The sequence below is a fragment of the Lagopus leucura genome, unplaced genomic scaffold, assembly GCF_019238085.1.
Source record: "Lagopus leucura isolate 7727_CA_CO unplaced genomic scaffold, USGS_WTPT01 Super-Scaffold_810, whole genome shotgun sequence".
NCBI classification, from domain to species: domain Eukaryota; kingdom Metazoa; phylum Chordata; class Aves; order Galliformes; family Phasianidae; genus Lagopus; species Lagopus leucura.
Genome location: NW_024962261.1, coordinates 13,207,281 through 13,226,291, shown reverse-complemented (window position 1 = coordinate 13,226,291; position 19,011 = coordinate 13,207,281). Strand labels below are relative to the sequence as shown.

At 39.3% G+C, this 19,011-nt stretch overlaps 1 protein-coding gene across 1 annotated transcript in view; it reads left to right on the top strand.

Moving 5' to 3' along the window:
- Positions 1-3,158: 3,158 nt before the first annotated feature.
- Positions 3,159-19,011, top strand: part of SPTLC1 (serine palmitoyltransferase long chain base subunit 1) — a 32,337-nt gene continuing 16,484 nt past the window's right edge. The window contains exons 1-5 of the mRNA XM_042866257.1: positions 3,159-3,263; positions 4,850-4,957; positions 13,138-13,232; positions 15,252-15,345; positions 15,661-15,733. Coding sequence (XP_042722191.1) covers positions 3,198-3,263; positions 4,850-4,957; positions 13,138-13,232; positions 15,252-15,345; positions 15,661-15,733 — 436 coding nt within the window. The 5' untranslated portion in view covers positions 3,159-3,197. The remainder of the gene's footprint in view (positions 3,264-4,849; positions 4,958-13,137; positions 13,233-15,251; positions 15,346-15,660; positions 15,734-19,011) is intronic.

The following is a 19,011-nucleotide window of genomic DNA, read 5'->3' as shown; positions in this document are numbered from 1 at the left end:
AGCTCCTGTTGTCTGTTTCAAGCTTGACAGAGTAAGAATGGAAAAACAGAAGGAAGAACTAATGGGGTGAAGAAGGCAGAAGGTAACTGGCACTGGCCAACTCTGTGATATTTAGGATAAAATAAATTTCCTGATAACTGCATTAAGACCCATTTTTGTGCTTCTAGATTGATGTGAAAACTGAAATGAGTGGAATGTGAGTACTGACCTGGGGAACTGGAGCTGCGAATTTTGAGCAAGGTGGGGAAAATGGGTGGGTTGATACGGAGGGTCTGGAGTAAGTCCACTTTAGGAAAATCGTGTAACTGAAGGATATGGAGAAGACACTTCAGGAGCAGGTATTTCCAAAGGACACTCACTATCTCAGTAGCTTTCATTGCAGCTTTAGAGACAGATTCGGGTATTTTTTAATCTCACTTTCCTTCCCAGCCATAAATTGCCATTTCAAAGGAGTTCTCTCTTCACCACCCTTTTTTTTTTTTTTTTTTCCTGTAAGAAGCATAGCAGCCTTAAGCTGTTAGCAGTGTTGCCTTGTCTTGGAACAGTAAAAATACTGAACAATAAGAACAAGCTTACTACTACAAGAGTCCCTGCTCAAAGATAATCCAGACCAGGAACTAGGAATTCATTGCCAGAAGAATTACTAGTTGGTATGTTATTAACGGTGCTATATTTCAAACTGGAAACAACTCTCCCAGTGTCTCACATAATTAATTTTTTAGTCTCCTAATCATCTATACATATGTCAAACATTTTGAAAATCAGAACCTGTAATTGAGATGAGGAGGTAACATAATCTGCCCTCACCAAGATGATTAGTGTGGCCCACTGTCTGGGAGTCATTCTGAGACTGGTTTGCATACCAGACACTTTCTTTCAGGCTGGTAGTAGCGGCCATCTCACAAGAGCCTGACTCCTCTTCAGTGGCCACAGAAATGCTTGACAGTGAACAGTACAGTCTTCATGCAACTAAAATATAAAGGAGAGACTTATTGTTTCTGTCCTGACTGTTGAGATAGCCTAAAACCACGATTTTCTCTATACTGAGTAAAACTTGGAATTTTAGAAGTGTGTTATTAAGTTCAGAAACTGAGGGTAAAAAAAAACAACTATTACACACTTGTCAGCAATCAAAATAAAGTACACCGATTTGAGTAATCCTCTACTGTAAAACTATAAGTTAGTGATTGTGTGTCATTGGCCACAATGCTCAATTTTTTCACTATCATCTAACAGCTGCCCCATTCTTCTAATCATGATGAAGAATACTGAGCAAAGCCTCAAAGAAGGCAGTTGCACAGTGGTCTCCAAATGATCACCAGAAGTGCCCTGCAGAGAAGCAACTCCAAAACACTTCCTTAAACAGAAACATCCTTTCTTTCCTTTTCATGAAGTGCTACCTCACTTCCTATGCAAACTTCTTTCCAGCTCCCCCTTCCCTTCTATTCCTTCCCTCTTAAGCACTCAACCACTTCTCTGTGCTCAACTGCACTCAGGCACACTCATCACAGTTCCCGTTCTTATTCAGAAGTCCATATCTCCCCTGCAATGCTCAGCTTTTAAGGCTGTTCACTCTGGCAGGGTTCTTAGGTTTGTAATTGCTCTACTTACTTGAATTTACCTGTAAAGCCATTTCCACTGCTATCTGGTTTTGCTTTTGCCGTTCAATTCATTAACCACATACTTTTGCAACTGTTTTTGGCAAGCCTGTCACTGTTCTGTGTGCAGACAGCAAGCACCATGCTTGTTAATGAGAGAGCAAACTATAGGCTCTGCCTCCCAGTTCACAGGTGAGGATGGTAAGTGCTGAGAAAAGTGAACCCTTAGACTGGCATACTTAATGAACAAGACTGTTTCTAACATGGTGAGGAGGGAATAACTAGCACACAGAGTCATAGAATCACTGAACGGCTTGGGTTGGAAAGGACCTTGAAGGTGACCCAATCCCAACTCCCTGCTACGGGTAGAGCCGCCATCCACTGGATCAGGCTTCCCAGGGCCCCATCCAATCTGGCCTTAAACATCTCCAGGACTGGGCATCTAGAGCTTCTCTGGGCAGCCTGTTCCAGTGCCTCACCACCCTATAAGGAAAATAATTTATTCCTAATATCTAATCTTTTAGTTTAAAACTCTCCCCCTTGTCTTACGACTATCAGACCCCATAAAAAGTTGGTCTCCCTCCTGTTTATAAGCTCTCCTCAAGTACTCTAAGGCCACAGTGAGGTCTCCCTGCAGCCTTCTCCAAGCTAAACAAGCACAGGTCCCTCACCTTTCTTCACAGGAAAAGTGCTCCAACCCCCTCATTATTCTTGCAGTCCTTCTCTGGACCCATTCAAGAATCTCTGCATCCTTTCTGTACTGGGGCCCCAGTCTTGGACACAGTACTCCAGATGGGGCCTCACGAGGGCTAAGTAGAGGGGACAATCATCTCCCTCACCCTGTTGGTCACCTCTTTTTTGATGCAGCCCAGGATAACATCAGCCTTTCAGGCTGCAAGTGCAGAGTGCTGGCTCACATTCAGCTTTTTATCCATTCAAGGCTGCCTTCTTACGCAACTCCCTTTTATAACTACTTGAATTTACTTGAGTATGTTCCTCGCCTAGCCTCCCCTCTCATCAAGGACACCAAAGGAGGTTAAGCGTTGTGGTGACAGCAAGGCACCATGATGCCAGGCTCATTGCACAGGACTTGAACAAGCATCACCAGGTGAGCTACTGAACACCTACGACACAAAGCTACCAGTCTCCTGTCAGGTTTCATCATAGTATGTGCGAGTCAGGAACGTTGCTCCAACATGCCCAGCAATCCCATTACGAGAGTGCATTTTGCACTACTACTAATCAGTTTCTTTGATGGGGGCTGAGCCACTTTCCTCTAGAGCTTCGCGCTCCACTTCTCCCATCCGCCAGCCTTCAGCACCGGCGGCTTCGAACTCACCGGCGGCTTCGAACTCACCGGCGGCTTAGTGCATTCCCCGCCCCGCCCCGTGGGTGGAGGAGCCGGGCTCACCCTGGCCCGCTGCCCACCGCGGCACCGCCGCCGCTCCCGCTGCGCCGCAACCGTCAGCTGCCCGCCTCTCGCTCCGGGCGGCAGGGAGCGCCTTCTCCGTGCCGTGGGCGGCGGCCCCACCCCTCACGTCGGCGTCGGGAGGCCGGGGCGGAAGCTGCTCGGCTGTGCGGCGACGGGCGGAAGTAGCCATGGTGGCGGCGGTGGGCATGGGGCAGCAGTGGATCCTGGTGGAGATGGTGCAGGCCTTCTACGAGGTGTGTCGCGTCTGCGGGGTGGTGGCAGCTCTGCGGGGTGGTGGCAGCTCTGCGGGGTGGTGGCAAGCCGCTGCCCGAAGAAGTCGCGGCGGGAACACGGTGGCGGGTCCGAGGCACGGCCGAACCGACTGAGGTCTTTCGCGGCCTTGGCCCTGGTGGTCGGGATTTCCTGGGACAGACGACTAAAAGCGGGGTTCCAATTGGCCGGGTCACAAGAAGGAAGCGGCCGCGAGCTAGCGCGGAGCCTTGCCGGCGGCTCTAGCAGCGCCTTGCGCCTTCTGCTTCTGTCAAGGTGCCAGGCTGAAACAGATATATGGTGTTTTAAAGATGCAGAAAAAAGGTGCGCTCTGGAATGAGTGTAGTGAGTGGGCTTAGGTGAGCGTTTGACTCGCCTCCGCTTAGAAACAGGCGCTTTTTTTTTTTTTTTTTTTTTTTTTTTTTTTCCAAACGGTGTTTTAAGATGCTGACAAGTAGCATCTTCTCCTCACCCTGTTGTTTATGGCTTTTCTTTGATGTAGATCAGCAAGGCTGTCTGGAAAGAGTTGCTTATTTGTTTTCCTTCTTTTGCAAAACTAAGCTGGTGGTAAGGAAATAGCAGTCTCAGTTGGGAAGTCTGGTTTATTGAATAGTTCATTCACGAAAGTTAGATGTTTGGGTAAACTTTATTTTCAGTCAAATGTGAACAGATAATGTAAGTTTGGATTAAAGCTCTGTCTTAAAGCTGCATGGCATTGTTGGTAATGCTTGGGCAAAATCCTAAGGGCTGGCTCAAAATGCGATCTCAAGATCTGGCACTCAAGGAAATATCATCTTTCTACTGTGTTTGCGCTTTGAGTCTTTTAAAAATAGTAGGCCATCTACTGTATAGACTGTGGCCTTGCTGAAATGAATTAACTGAACCTGTCCTTTAAACAACTTGTCAAATAATTTTTCCATAACTCCACAAAGACCTTAAATTGCTTCTGCTACTGGACACAATTGAATTTCCTTCTTCTAAGCATCCAAAATCGCAGAGAACAAAACTTCTTTTGAGTATTGTTAGGTTATAACACCTATTCAAAGTGCCTCTGAATGTAAGCAAAAATGTGTCCTGTGGACCAGATTAGATCTCTTTTTGTAAATACTAGCTAGTGTTTCTGCTGGTAGGCTTTATGAGCATCTAGGGTTGAAGTTGGTGTGTATAGACGACATAGACCTGGAAGCTCTGTCTGTGGTTGTAAAAACTTTCTGCTCTCATAGACACCGATGTGACCCACAGGGCTTATCTGTAGTTCCTTTAGTCATTATATTCAATATTCAATTAATGTGTGATTATAGCTAAAACTGCTTAGCAATGTAGTCTGAACATTGTTCATTAGCAGTAGGACGAGTCCATTCATACTCAACGGCTAAATTTGGTAGTTGTGAAGTGGTGCATTTTTATAAAATCCTAAGTTTTGTTGGAAACACATATCAGCTTTTGATCAGTTTTTGACTTCCTGAGAATGTAACTGGTGGAGACAAAACTGTCGGAAAGTATCAAACTAGTTCAAATAGAATTATGTTTAGTTCTTGTGCTTTATTATGCTTTTTTGCTTCATTTTCAGGCTCCTGCATACCATCTTATTTTGGAAGGAATTCTAATTCTATGGATAATCAGGCTTATTTTTTCCAAGACATACAAGCTTCAAGAGCGATCTGATCTAACACCTAAGGTATAGTGTAAAAATATTTTTCTTTATGGAAACAGTTGATAAACATTGATGTGTTTGACTGTTGAACCACTGATGTAAACCAGCAAATTACGTTAGCTTTTCTTAGGATTTCAAGGGATAAAATTCTGAGTAAGGAATTGCTTGAACTCTTCAGTTTGTGCTTTTAAAGTAAGCATGGTATATTATTAAAAATGTTAAAAAACAATGTAACAAAATTAATGTAACCATGAAAGACTAATGATCCAGTAAAAAGTGACTTCAGTCTAGGGCAGTGAGTCTCTGAAACAGGTTGCCCGGAGAAGCTCTGACAAACAGGAATTAGTACAATTTGTTTTACGGATATCTCTGGGCTGCATACAATAAGTTCTTCCTGTGATACTTCTCATGAGACTTATAAGAAATTTCTTGAACTCGAGAGGTAAAAAGGAGTGTTAATTCTAGCAATAAAAATTGTAAAAAATTACATTGCATGGACACTGGATACATTAATTCTCAATTGCAGGGCACAGAAGAATAAAAATGCTAAGAGCTGCATTATAGCAAAGGGTATGATTTGAGATATTAATTATTAACACCTCCAGTTTTTTTTACCTGTATCTGGTATTTCCTGGATGGTCTGCTCTAGATGTTTCTGCTTGATCAGGGAGCTTGGACCTGATTACCTTCTGAAGTTCTTTCCAGCCTTAACTGTTCTTGATGGATAGCATAGTCTCAGGAAATGCTTTCTGGTGATATACTGAGATTATGTGACAGTTGATAAAGGAAATTTAAATTGGTCTGATCTGTGAAAATTGAAGGAATGTTTTCAATATAAACAGCTGTATTTGGAAGGAAATGTCTTGTAAAATAATGCTTATATGCCCTAACTAATGTACAGTGCTTGCATTATAATAACAATAAATATGCAATATGCAAAACAATTCTGTAATTATTTGAAAGTAAGCATAAATACAGCAGTGAAGCAAAAATGTGAATAAGCCTTCTACAGCTGGAGGAGTACTTAAGCAGATTGAAACATCAAAGATGTGCTGGGATTCTGTTACTTTTCTGTAAGGTAGGTGATGTGAAAAAGCTCTTTTGCATGTGAAATGGCTGTAGGTGGGGAAGAAAATCTTAATCCTCACTAATAATCCTCAGATAGCTTACACTGATCTGCTTACTGCAGTATGGGATGCTACACAAGCAGGTTTTGGTCTGTTGAGCTACAAGTAGTAACATGCCAGCAAGGAGATGCTGCTTATTTGCTCTCTCCTTTGTTTAATTGATGCTGTGGTGCCCAGTCTCTGCCACACCAGGAAGAGTGACTGGGTTGTTTATATGCAAGCAGTGGAGATATGTCAGCTCACACAGCAGAGCTCAGGCTACCCTTATGTCAGCCAGTTACATAATGATAGTTGATGTTTCTCAGTGACTTGCTGTTGGGGTTTCTGCCAGAAAAGAGCTGATTTCATATGATAAATATTACCAAAGAGTACCACTATTGCACAGCCATATGGCATGATCTGTCAGGACCAGTCCGACCTGGGAAACCAGAAGTAGATTATATGTTGTGCAATCTAGTGAATTTACAAGTCACACTTCTAAAACAATGAAGAAATCCACCCAAACGTGTTTTCTGGGTTTAGTCAAATGTGTAGCAATAGTACAGTGAAACCTAGGGAATTAGCTTTCAGGCTGACTGTTATCATTCATAACATTGCTTGCAGGTATTGCTATTGGTTCAATTAAAAAAAAAAAAATGAAGCTCTTGAATAATTAACTAATAAACTGAAGTACTTTCTCTGACTGTAACGTCTTGATAGTTTGGGATTTCAGGAGCTACAAATAAATCTAGGGCTAGATAGAATACTAGACATGCAGATTCTCGTGGGCTTTTTATTTGAAGTAAAATCTACTGAAAAGGAGCAAAGGGCCAGTGAGGATTGGTGTGTGTTGCCAAAGATTGCATTCCATCATTTAGCTACAGATTCACTCCCATCCAACAATTTGTGCAAAAGGAAGTAACCTTGTGGATCGGACAGTCTGTCACTGTGCAGTAAATAGTACTGAGCTTTTCTCAATCTGTGAAACCTTACTGGGAGTCTTATACTTGTGTATACAAGAAAAAATTGTGGGTTTTTTTTTTTTTTAATTTTGGAATGTTCATTATGGTAGTAGTATAATGAATTTAATTAGTGTAGTATTCACAGGGAGGCTAGAAAGTTCTTTTCAGAGAAGAATGTTCAATTCATGGCCAGGAAATAATGTTGGCCATGAGAGCTGTCTCTTACACATGTAATGTTCAAGTATTGGTCAGGATCAGAAGGTATTCTAAGAGAAAAGCAGATGTAGTTCCTTCCTGTGAGTTTCCAGTTCTTTCAGGCCAAGATTCCACTATAGCTAAAGACATTTACCAGTTGATGGCATAATTCTGTAAATACCAATAACTTAAAGCGCTATTATTTGAGGACTGATATGACTGAAAATAAAAAAAGGTATTATTAATCTTTACATATTGACACAGTTGTACGCTTTACACTGTTTCAAAACACTTGCGCTAGCAAAGACATGTTTCATAAAGATAATTGCTTCATACTAGCGAGGGAGATGATTATGCCCTTATGTTCTGTCCTTGTGTGACCCCATCTGGACTACTGCGTTCAGGCCTGGGACCCCGCACAAGAAAGATGTAAAGTTGTTTGAGTGGGTCCGGAGGATGGCCACAAAGATGACTAGAGGGCTCTTGTGAAGCAAGATTGAGGCAGCTGGGCTTCTTCAGATTGGAGAAGAGAAGGCTCTGAGGAGACTTCATTGTGGCCTTAGAGTAGCTGAAGGGGGACAACCGAAAGAACAGACTCTTTACTGGAGTGTATGGTGACAGGACAAGGAAGAATGGTTTTAAACCAGAAGAGAGGAGGGGTTATATATTAGTAAGAAGTTTTTTTCCTGGGAGTGTGGTGAGGTACAGGCTGCCCAGAGAAGGTATGGATGCCTAATCCCGGGAGATGGTCAGGGCCATTTTGGATGAGGCCCTGAGCAGCTTGATCTGGTGGGTGAGAGCCCTGCCCATGGCAGAGATGTTGAAACCAGGTGGTCTTCAATAAGCTTTTCAGCCTCGTGCATTCCGTGATTCTATGATTTTGTAAAAATCAGGGTAAAAAGAACAACAACTTGTTTAAATATTTTGGATTGGATGTGTTTACATCAAAGTATTTCTCTTAACAAGGCGCATGGTTTTAAATATTAAAACCCATCACCAATTAAAAAAAAAATGTGTACGTATGTTTAGATATATAAAAATGTTTATACAGATTTTACCTACTTGTGTAAATATTCTACTTTGTTTTATGAAACAAAACATTTGTATTTCCACATAGGATATTCATAAACAAAAGTTTGATGTTAAAATATAAACATAAAATGTACGTGCCTATATAAATTAAAAAGAATTAGGGAAAGAACTGAGACATGAGTTTACTTATGTTGTGGCCTGAGAGAGAGGAAATTAGAAGTTTTTTTTTTCCATCAAGTAGCTATTTTAAAGTACAGTGAAGTGAAGAAAAATAAGTGAATCAAGTATATATTGAGAATGTTACAATGTTAAAGTCTGGTTTCTCTGTGTAGTTGAGAATAAATACTTTTATTTTTGATGTTGGTCTGAAATTAGGCAAGTATTTAGAAGGTGCTAAGTAGAAGTTCTCATAGTGAGGGTCACTGTATGAAAGCCTCTTTCAGCTATGGATGGATATCAGATGGATCATCTTCTGCTTATTCTGGAAAATCTGGTGTATTGAGGTATTTGCTGAATTCAAGGAGGAAGGAGTATGGGCTGGCTTATGTGCACTGTGGATCTTTTTTTTTACATTGATACTGTAAGCAGTGTGTTCAGCTGGCAAGGAGGGTGATTCTTCTCTACTCAAGAGACCTGGATAACTGTTTTCAGCTCTGGAACAATCAGCATGGCATGAACCTGTTGGAACAAGTCCAGATGACCAGAAGAGCTGGAGCACCTCTGCTGTGAGGACAGGCTAAGAAAATTGAGGCTATTTGGCCTTAGAGGAGGCTCTGAGGAGACCTCACAGTGGCTTACCAATACCTAAAAGGAAATAAGAAAGCTGTGGAGGAAGACTGTGGTGGAATGTGGTGACGGGACAAGGAAAACAGTTTTAAATTAAAAGAGCAGAGATTTAGAATAGGTAGAAGGAAGAAATTTGTTACTGTGAGAGTGATGATACACTGTGCAGAGAAGCTGTGGATGCCCCATCCCTGGAAGTATTAAAGGCCAAACTAGATGGGGCTTTTGGGCAACTGTGTCCCTGCCTGTAGCAGAGGGGTTGAAACTGGAAGAGTTTAAGATCTCTTCCAATTCAGACTATCCAGTGATTTATTTCATGTAGGAAAAAAAGGCGGGACCGTATCTTGTCAGTGGTTCGTGGCCTGTGATGCAGTTCCTGCATACTGCAGACCTTTCAAGTGGAAGGTGGGAAACTCCTACCGATTCAGTATGAGTAACAGGGAGAAAATTACTAACTCCAAATTGCTCGTTATGTTTACAGATGTCAATTTCACTTGCACTGTGTTAATTTAGTGTAGTTTCTTTCTGTAAATATGGTTTTCTTCTATAAATACAGTTTTTTACCTGCTACACTCCTTTTCAAAAAGATTTTCATTCAATTGACGTTTCAATTGTTGAGCCTCTGGGTGTTTTTTTTTTGTATCCTTAAAAAAAAAATAAATCCAGATTTAAAAAAAAAAAAAAAAAGCAAAATACTTACTTACATGGTTTTGATTCTGCCTACTTTGAAAAAGAAAAAGATACTTCATCCTCTGCCTTTAAGCTTCACTGTATGAAAGTCATAAAGATGTTTTTTGAAATTAAATGTTAACCAGCTCTACAAAAAATGCACCACACTTTGTAAGTTCTTCTCCAGTAGGCAGTGGAACTCATATACTGCTCTTCTCTTTTGTCTATCGGTAACTGACGGGCTGCAGCATTTCTCATCTACATTAGGCTTATTTCTGAAAATAATTTAAAAAGTAGTGTAAAAGAGATGCAGAACTGTTGGTGCTGGCTACACTGTGTCTCTGGGTTTTGAGGTGAGGCCTTTATCACCAGCTACATTGGAGCAAACTGCGGTCTGCGTGGGCAGATATCCTGTTTTCTGATCTGTAGAAGTTTTTCTGAAGCATTATGGGAAGGTATGGAGTACTGCTGGACATCTTTCATTCAGGATTTGGTTTTGTAGTTAGTCAGTCTAGGTTGGGACTGCTTTATTGTGGCCTTTAGCTTAGCTGCATGTCCGTGTTGCTTTTGCTGGATTTGTTTTCAGCAGGACTAGGGGAAATGGTTTTAAGTTGAAGGAGGGAAGATTTAGGTTGGATGTTAGGGGGAAGTTCTTTACTAGGAGAGTGGTTAGGCCCTGGAACGGGCTGCCCAGGGAGGTTGTGGATGCCCCGTCCTTGGACGTGTTTAAGGCCAGGTTGGACGGGGTCCTGGGCAACCTGATCTGAATGTGTATGTTTGGTGGCCCTGCTAGGCAGGGGGGTTGGAACTACATGATCCTTGGGGTCCCTTCCAACCCGGGTGATTCTGTGATTCTGTGTGGATCATTTTTCAGAAGGAGGTTATTGTCTGTTTCATGACTGCCTGTGCTAACAAAAGGAATGGAAAAGTATTTGTATCTTAGAGAGGACTGTACCATAACAGCTATTGGTTTACAGTGCTGTGGATCAACACCCATAGTATGAAATTAGATCTTTCATAATAGCTGTTTAAATAGCTATGTGGTACAGAGTTGCACATGAATCACAGAGTCATAGAATGTCTTGGTATGAAAAGGACCACAACGATCATCTAGTTTCAAATCCCCTGCTATGTGCAGGGTCGCCAACCACCAGACCAGGCTGCCCAGAGCCACATCCAGCCTGGCTTTAAATGCCTTCAGGGATGGGGCATCCACGGCCTCCTTGGGCAACCTGTTCCAGTGTGTCACCACCCTCTGAGTGAAAAACGTCCTCCTAATATCTAACCTAGACCTCCCCTGTCTCAGTTTAAAACCATTCTCCCTTGTCCTGTCACTATCAACTTGTGTAAATAGTCATTCCCATTTTGTTTATGTGCTCTCTTTGGGTACTGGAAGGCCACAATGAAGTCTCCTCCAAGCTAAACAAGCTCAGTTTCCTCAATCTTTCTTCTTTGGAGAGATGTTCCAGCTCTCTGATCATCTTAGTGGCCCTCATCTGGACCTACTCTAAGAGCTCCACATCTTTCCTGTACTTGCGTCCCCAGGCCTGGACGCAGTACTCCAGGTGGGGCCTCACAAGACCTGAGTAGAGGTGGACAATCACCTCCCTCTCCCTGCTAGCCACCGTTTCTTAATGCAGCCCAGAATACAGTTGGCCTTCTGGGCTGCAAGCGCACACTGCTGGCTCATGTCCAGCTTCTTATCTGCCAGGACCCCCAAGTCTTTCTCTTCAGGGCTGCTCTCAAAGAAGTCTTCCTCCAGCTTGTATAAATACCTTGACCCAAAATCAGAATACCATTGTTTGTTTTGGATCAGTTTAGCAAACAGAGTTAGGTTTCTTGTTTCACGCTGAGAGTAACCTGAATTCAGGTAGTACTTTTTTCACCATTTTGGTGTTATTGATGTTATATGCATCAATCTTTATAGGATGCTTTGTCTAGTAATCTGCCATCTGAAGTTATTTGCTGAACCTTGTTGAACGTGAGATTTACTGTGCAGTAATAAGTAGTAGTATATGGATTAGCATTTCAATGCATGTACAACTATGTGCAGAGCTCCAGTGATCTCTTCTGCAATTGCTGAAGAAACTAAGAACCTTTTCTTACATGAATATGGCCATTTCAAAATAATGGATAAATTGAATTGTGTATTGTGTTATCTGTTATGTGTAATGGCATTTTATTTCCTTTAAAGCATATGTCCCTTGGGTGAAATTAGAGTTTAAAAAAAAAAAATCTTAACATGAAAAAAATAAAATGAAACGGTATTTAAACTACTACATCAGCAAAATATTAGAAATACAGATAACTATGTCCACATAAAAAGTGAATCTTTTATTTGTCTTTTGAAATAGACCTTTGCAGAGTTCTTGGGATACTAATTTATACACTTATTAATGCTAATTTATATTCCAGAAATACTTAGAAACAAGATTATTCATTAGCTTAATAAAAAGAAACTGCTGAAAGTGCGCAAAAGTAAACACTATTCTGGCATGTAGTTTCCCTTTGATTTTAATTTGTTCTTATACATTGAAGGTTTGAAAGGAAGTATTTAATAAAAACAACAACAACATTTCCAAGTTATTTTAAAAAACTGACTACAATTCTTTTATTCAGGTATTAAAATAAGTACCTTTAAACATTCTATGGAAATGTAACAGCTTTGTTGTCAAAAGTTAGTTAACAACGCTTACCTTATACTAGTAAATAATCCTCTTTTAGAATTCTTCTTGGCTGCTATAAAGAATGGTTTTGGTGGTTTTCCTTAGCAGTTGCTGATTTATGTGGAACTGGTCTAACACAGCTGCCTTGCTGGTCCACCACAAATCTTTCAGAGATTCATTTAACTGATATTTTCTTGTATAGAGTGCTTTGAAGATAAATATGCATTGGGTATTCTTCCATGATGAGATGGAGGGATATGTGGTTTAGTTTTGTTGCTGTTGCCTCTGCTATGTCTTAAGTGTTTGGCAGTTTATATTTTCTGGTGTGTCTTGATCATATTTGTGTTACTTTGCTCAGTATTTTAATGCCAGAGTTCTTTGAAAAGCACAGTTGAAGACTTGAGAATGTGGAGTGTGGCAATTTATGTTCAATTGTTGTATGATTTGTGTTAAATTACATAGTGTAGAAGATGATTTTGATAATTAGAAGTAGACTAAATTAAATATTGATTGAATTTGTCAGGGACACCAAATTTGTATCTCTGTTCTTAATTATCATATCATGAGATTTTTAATGCACCATCACAGTGTGTTTTTTACACATTCTTCCCTTTGAAGAACTCAGAGATTATTGGTTGACCATATAGTGATATTACCAACCATGTGTCTCAGAAAGGTTATATGTAGTAGGGTATGTAATTTACTGCATAACTATTAACAACTGTCCATTTGAGTACAAGGACTTTTGTAGTGGAAATCCATTTTGAGCAATTTTCTTTTCTGTTCTTCAGGAAAAAGAAGAGTTGATTGAAGAATGGCAGCCGGAGCCTCTTGTTCCTCCTGTATCAAAAGATCACCCAGCTCTCAACTACAACATTGTTTCAGGGTAAGTCTAACCAAGGTAATTCCTGTTTTTTACTTTAATTAAAATATTTTGTATCCACATTTTAAGCATATTAATAGCAAACTATTTCCATATCCCTAAAATCATTTATAAATTAATTGCATTTTTAGAGGACAGAACTGAATTTGCCACTGAAGAGAAAGTCCTATTTTTGGAACCTTATCAAGATCCTTATTGAAATAATCTTTACCTCTTTGAATGTTTTTAATTTAGGGTTTTAGTTTGTTTTGTTTTTAATATTGAATGGATACTTTTGTCTTTGTCTTCATTCTGGTCTGTTTTTTTATGGTAATTTGGTTTTAATTTTTTTTAATATTAGCATGTTGTGTACTAACTTCGAGTAAGAGGTTAGGGGATTCTGTGATCCTGTGAGGGGAATGTGTGCAATCAGAAGACACTGCAGGAGAAACTGATTTTTTGCCTAGCTAATTGGCACTTCATGAAAAATTATTCTTGAAATAATCAATTTGGACCATCAGAATGCTTGCTGTGAAATTTGTTTTGAATGTACTGCCAGTCTCAACTGCTTTGCACGAGTCCAGGCAGATGATATCGAATGCTCTTCTGTTATCCACCAACACTATAATCCTGTTGTAGAAGGTCACCAAATTAATTAGGATTTGCCATTAGTGAAACTATGTTGGTTGTCACTTCTCTATTCTCTGTTTAACTTAGCCTTGTTTCCAGGAGTATCTCTTCCATGGTCTGCTGGGTAGAAAGGTGAGACTGACTGACCTGTAGTTTCCTGGGTCTTCCGTTTTAATAGTGATGGTGAAGTTTCCCCTTTCCCATTCACTGAGAACTTCACTGGGTTGCCACAGCTTCTCAAATGTGGTTGATCAAGTGGTATCCATCTCTTTACAGTTCACTTGGGACCCTTGGATGTGTGTGTTAGGCTGCACCTGTACATACTCAGATTTCTCAGGTGGTCTCAAATCTCATCACATCCTTTCTTGAATGACTGACTCTTCATTCTCCCTGTCTTTGCTTTTGCCATCTGTGGCTTGGATGATAGTTCTCAATTTTGTTATTTGTCAACACATAGAGAAATAGACAGATGTAAGGTTTTGTAATTGGCTTAGCTATGAGTTTCAGCACTGAGTGATTAGTTGAAGCTCTTGAGGTTATAGTATTGAAGTGTATATTTGCTGAAACAAGATTGCTTTTAGAATACAGAACGTACTTACATTTAAAGCAGAAATACCTGTTTTTTCTTTAATTGCAATAATCTTTTATCTAAACCGTAACTTTTAGTGCAGATTTTATTTCTGTTTTCTGCTTATTATGTTGTTGTTCATTTGTTAATACTGCATGTTTTCATGGTTTTTGTATTTCCTGATTACACGGTTTATTTAAACAATTATGGTTTAAAGAGAGTTGGAAACTCAATTAAACAGAATACTTATGTTTGTTTACAGTTAGCACAAGGCAGTAGAGGTTGGTATTATGGATTGCTTTATGATAAAAACATAGGTTTTCTAGAAATATTCATGGCCTGTCTGAATGCCTATATGTGCAGCCTGCTGTAGGGAGCCTGCTCTGCAGGGGGGTTGGACTCAGTGTCATCTCTAGAGGTCCCTTCCAGCCTCTGCAATTCTGTGATTCTGTGAAGTTTTAAGTACATTTTTATTGTGCAAGTAAGTACCAATACAATTTCATTTTTATTCTTAGTACTCTTCCAAACAGATATAACTTTTAAGCTAAGGAGAAGCATTTATCCCTGCAAGAGTCGTCTTTGTATGAATTAAGTTTTCAGCAAAGAATCATGAAACTAAATAGGGAGATATTTAATAATACTTTATGAAATACAGGAGTAATGATTTTTCTGAGTTTAGCCTTAATATTAAACTTAAACATCAATTGCCAGTTAAAGAATAATGGAAATGAGGAGTATTTAGAACACTTTGTTAATAGGAAAAATGAAACTTGTGTGCTGTTGAATTGTTTATGAAAATCATAAATTTTCATTCATAACAATAGATCTCTATTAATTTTTTCCAGTCCTCCTACCCATAAAATCATTGTTAATGGCAAAGAATGTATTAACTTTGCATCATTCAATTTTCTTGGACTTCTGGATAATGAGAAAGTTAAGGTGAGTTCCAGTTACTTTACAGTGTGACAGTAGGAGCTGTGCTGGTGTGCTTCCTTGAAATTGAAAATTACTTCAGAAAGCACAAACTTTGCCAAGGGAATATGCTTCTAAAGCAGTAAATCTTATAATTTTGTGCTACTTGTCTTTTAACTGAAGTTTTATCTGATAAACATACTTGGAGCTAGCCAACCATTAGATTAGTATGTAATATTCTTGGTCAGTAGAATTAAAAAAAAAAGTCAACATGAACTCTGTAGAAGAATTAGTTACCAATTGCTGGGATAAATATTTCACATAATTTGTTTTATGTTAAAGAGTGCGGCTCAAGCGTCTTTGAAGAAGTACGGTGTTGGTACTTGCGGACCTAGAGGATTCTATGGTACTTTTGGTTAGTAATCTTTTTCTGATTTACCTTTAATGTTTTTAAGACTGGGGTGGTAAGCTAACTAAGTTAGTTCTGTGTGTAAGAAACTAATCATTTCAATTACTGTGAAGAAATGAAGTTATCCTTTAAAACAGTTTTTACTGTAATTGGTAAGGATTGATAGCTAGCAATTTTGTTCCATTCTTTTTTTATACCTTTTCGTAATCTTTCTTACTTTCTAATGCTGGTGTTGGTGGAAAGTTTAAAAAAACAAAAATAACAAAACAACCACAACAACAAAAACAAAAAGAAAAACACCAGAAATTTACCAATCCTGGTGAATTTCATAACTTAGAAACATGTTTCTAAATAGACCACAAGAGGGCAACCTGATTTCTGTTTTCAATGGTAAATATTACTAATTTTATCTAAGTTTATCTAATGCTGTAGTCATAATTAAGTTTTTCTTCACTGATTACTTTATAGTTGTAATTTAGAAATTTTATCATGTGAGAGGGTGTTCCTGAGGGTTTTCTTAATTCTGGTTAGGAAAAAGCAAGTTCTTAGTCTCTGGAAGTAGTTATTTACAGGCATTGATACTGAAATACTGCTTGGAAACCAGAGAGTAATAAATGAATAACTGTACAGTTGGATGCTAAAAGCATCAACTCATTATCTTGTGAACTTTTTTGTCTTGTCAGAGGTATTGGAATTCATGGCGTGTTTGTACTCAAGTGATTTTTGTATCTTCGTTTAGCCTTGGCTTTAATTCTAGACTATTTAAAACTTTTTCAGGCTAGTCTTTTGAGTGATTGAACTGTTGCTCTACCTACTTTTTAAAAATGTCTATTTATCAGAATGAAGCTGAGTATTTGACAGCTGTCTTAAGAGACTTTCTGTTAATCTGTAGCTGTGATTCATTCCTTAAAAAAATAAAAGGGATAGCAGTCTGTTACTTGTGAGCTTTTATGAAGCTGCATTCCCTCAGTGACCATAGTTCCACATGGATTTGTTAAAATTCAAACAAGGTTTAAAATACACTGGAAAGCTCAAAGAAACTTACGGACTCTTTTTCTGTTGTAAGTCCAGGTTGACATTAAGTGTTGTGAAATCCTGATTTTAGTGCTTCTTTGAAGTAATTTTTTAGAGCAGAATGTAGCTAAAGTACATTTTCTTTGGTAAATGAGAGATTTTCTGGTTTGTTCCCTGTCTCCTTTACAGGTGTAATCCTAAGTTCCAAACTGTTTAGCTTTTGTCTTTAATTTGACTACTGTTAATTGGTTCCTTTTTATGAGTAATAAATACTCCATTTCACGAAACAGGAGGTGTAATCTATGATATTGCTGCATGACATCACCAGTGAAGTGATCTTAAACTGAACTTTTTGAGATATCACTTTTCACAGGAGAAGTAATGGAGAAGTGCTTATAGTTTCCTCCTGCTACTATATTGTATTTAATTGATGATTGTCACTCAAAATTATCCCCTTTATAAGTGCTGATATTTCATGTTAATATTAGAGGACTTTCTGTTCTTCTCTCTGCCTGTTTATTGGGATTTTGTAGATTCAATGAGTTCCTATTAAGAGATTGTACATCTCAGAAGTGCATTCCTGTCTTTAGCCTTGAAATGTTTGTGTCTTCACACAAAACTGAATCTGTACAGTAATGTTCTCTCTATTACAGGTGTGACGTGTGTCTGTGCTTTTGAGGGTGGTTTTTGGTTTAGTACTTCTGGGATTTTTATTAGGCTGTTGGTTGGCTAACATTTCAATACACTTCAGAAAGATGAAGACCAAAACAGGCTACCAAATAAAATGCATGAAAGTAGATGTGGGGTTTTGGTCTCAGTTATTCTGCTCTTGACTTGCATATGAGCACATGCTGAACAGTAAATTGGTACTTCGCAGCTCTTTTTTACAGCATTAGCTTAATTAAGGTTTTATATGTACGCAGAAAGATGTTAACAGTCATATCTTTGTGCAAATATAATCTATGTAGTGTTCTCAGTTAAGGTAGATTAATGCAAGTGATGTAACCAAATGAAGGCATATAATAGCAGTGAAGAATAGAAAATCAAGTAATATTCTGTTTTTATCTTAGTAGAATGGTAGTAAAAACAGAGCTGTAGACTTTTCAACCTTGCAGTTATATAAAGCGTTCATTTCATTAAGTGACGATGTATCAATTTTGTGTATGCTATGTCTTGTTCTGACCTGTGCTTTTTGTCTTCAGTACAACTAACGTTCTATCCACGGTAGAATATGATAGATTTATAAAAATTTTGATCTTAACATGGAAATGGTTATATTCACCATCTGGTTATAGCTGACGTACTTCTTTTCGCCTACTGTTCATATCACGTGTTCCCTCAGTGTAGTGTTTGCTGTTGCTGACTAAAGTTCAGTGACAAATGTGCAAGCTTTTTATTTTTTAATTGTGATGACCTCTTTATCTCTGCCAATTTATTAGTTAGAGAATGTAGTGGTCTTTTATACTCAAACAAAGCATTTTTTCTCCTTTAGATATTAATAGCTGAGCTCTCAAAGCAATATTTTTGTTCTTGTTTCCTCTAATTTTTAATTATGAATTTAGAAAAGCCAAGGCACAGATGGAACTTAACCTGGCAAAGAGAGTAAAAAAGAGCAAGGGATTCTGTAGGTGCATTAGTCAGAAGAGAAAGAACAAGAAGAATGTATTCTTTCTGATAAATGAGAAAACTGACAACAAAAGACATCATGGAGAATGCTGAGCTACTCAACAAGTTGTCTCAGTCTTAGCTGATGATCAGGCTTCCCACATCTCTCACATCCCTGAATCACTGGGTGGGGGCTGTGGGAACAAAATCCCTCCTAAGTAAGAGCAAAGCAACTCTGAGACCACCTGATGAGACTGAATGTATACAAATATATGGGGCTTCAGCAGTCCTGAGAAGAAAGGAGTGTTGATTGATAAAAGATTCAACATGAGCCAGAAGTGTGCACTTGCAGCCCAGAAGACCAACTGGGTCTGGATTGCATCAAGGGAAGTGTGACCAGCGAGGGAGGTGACTTGCCCCGCTGCTCTGCTCTCGTGAACACCTACCTGGAGTACTGCATCCAGTTCTGGGACCCACAGCACAAGAAGGACATGGAGTTGTTGGAGCATGTCCACAGGAGGGCCATGAAGATGATCAGGGAGCACCTGGGCTGGTGCTTTTCAGCCTGGAGAAGAAAAGGCTCTGAGGAGATCTTGTAGAGGCCTTCCAGTACCTGAAGAGGCCTACAGGAAAGCTCAGCAGGGGCTTTTTATAAGGGCAGGTAG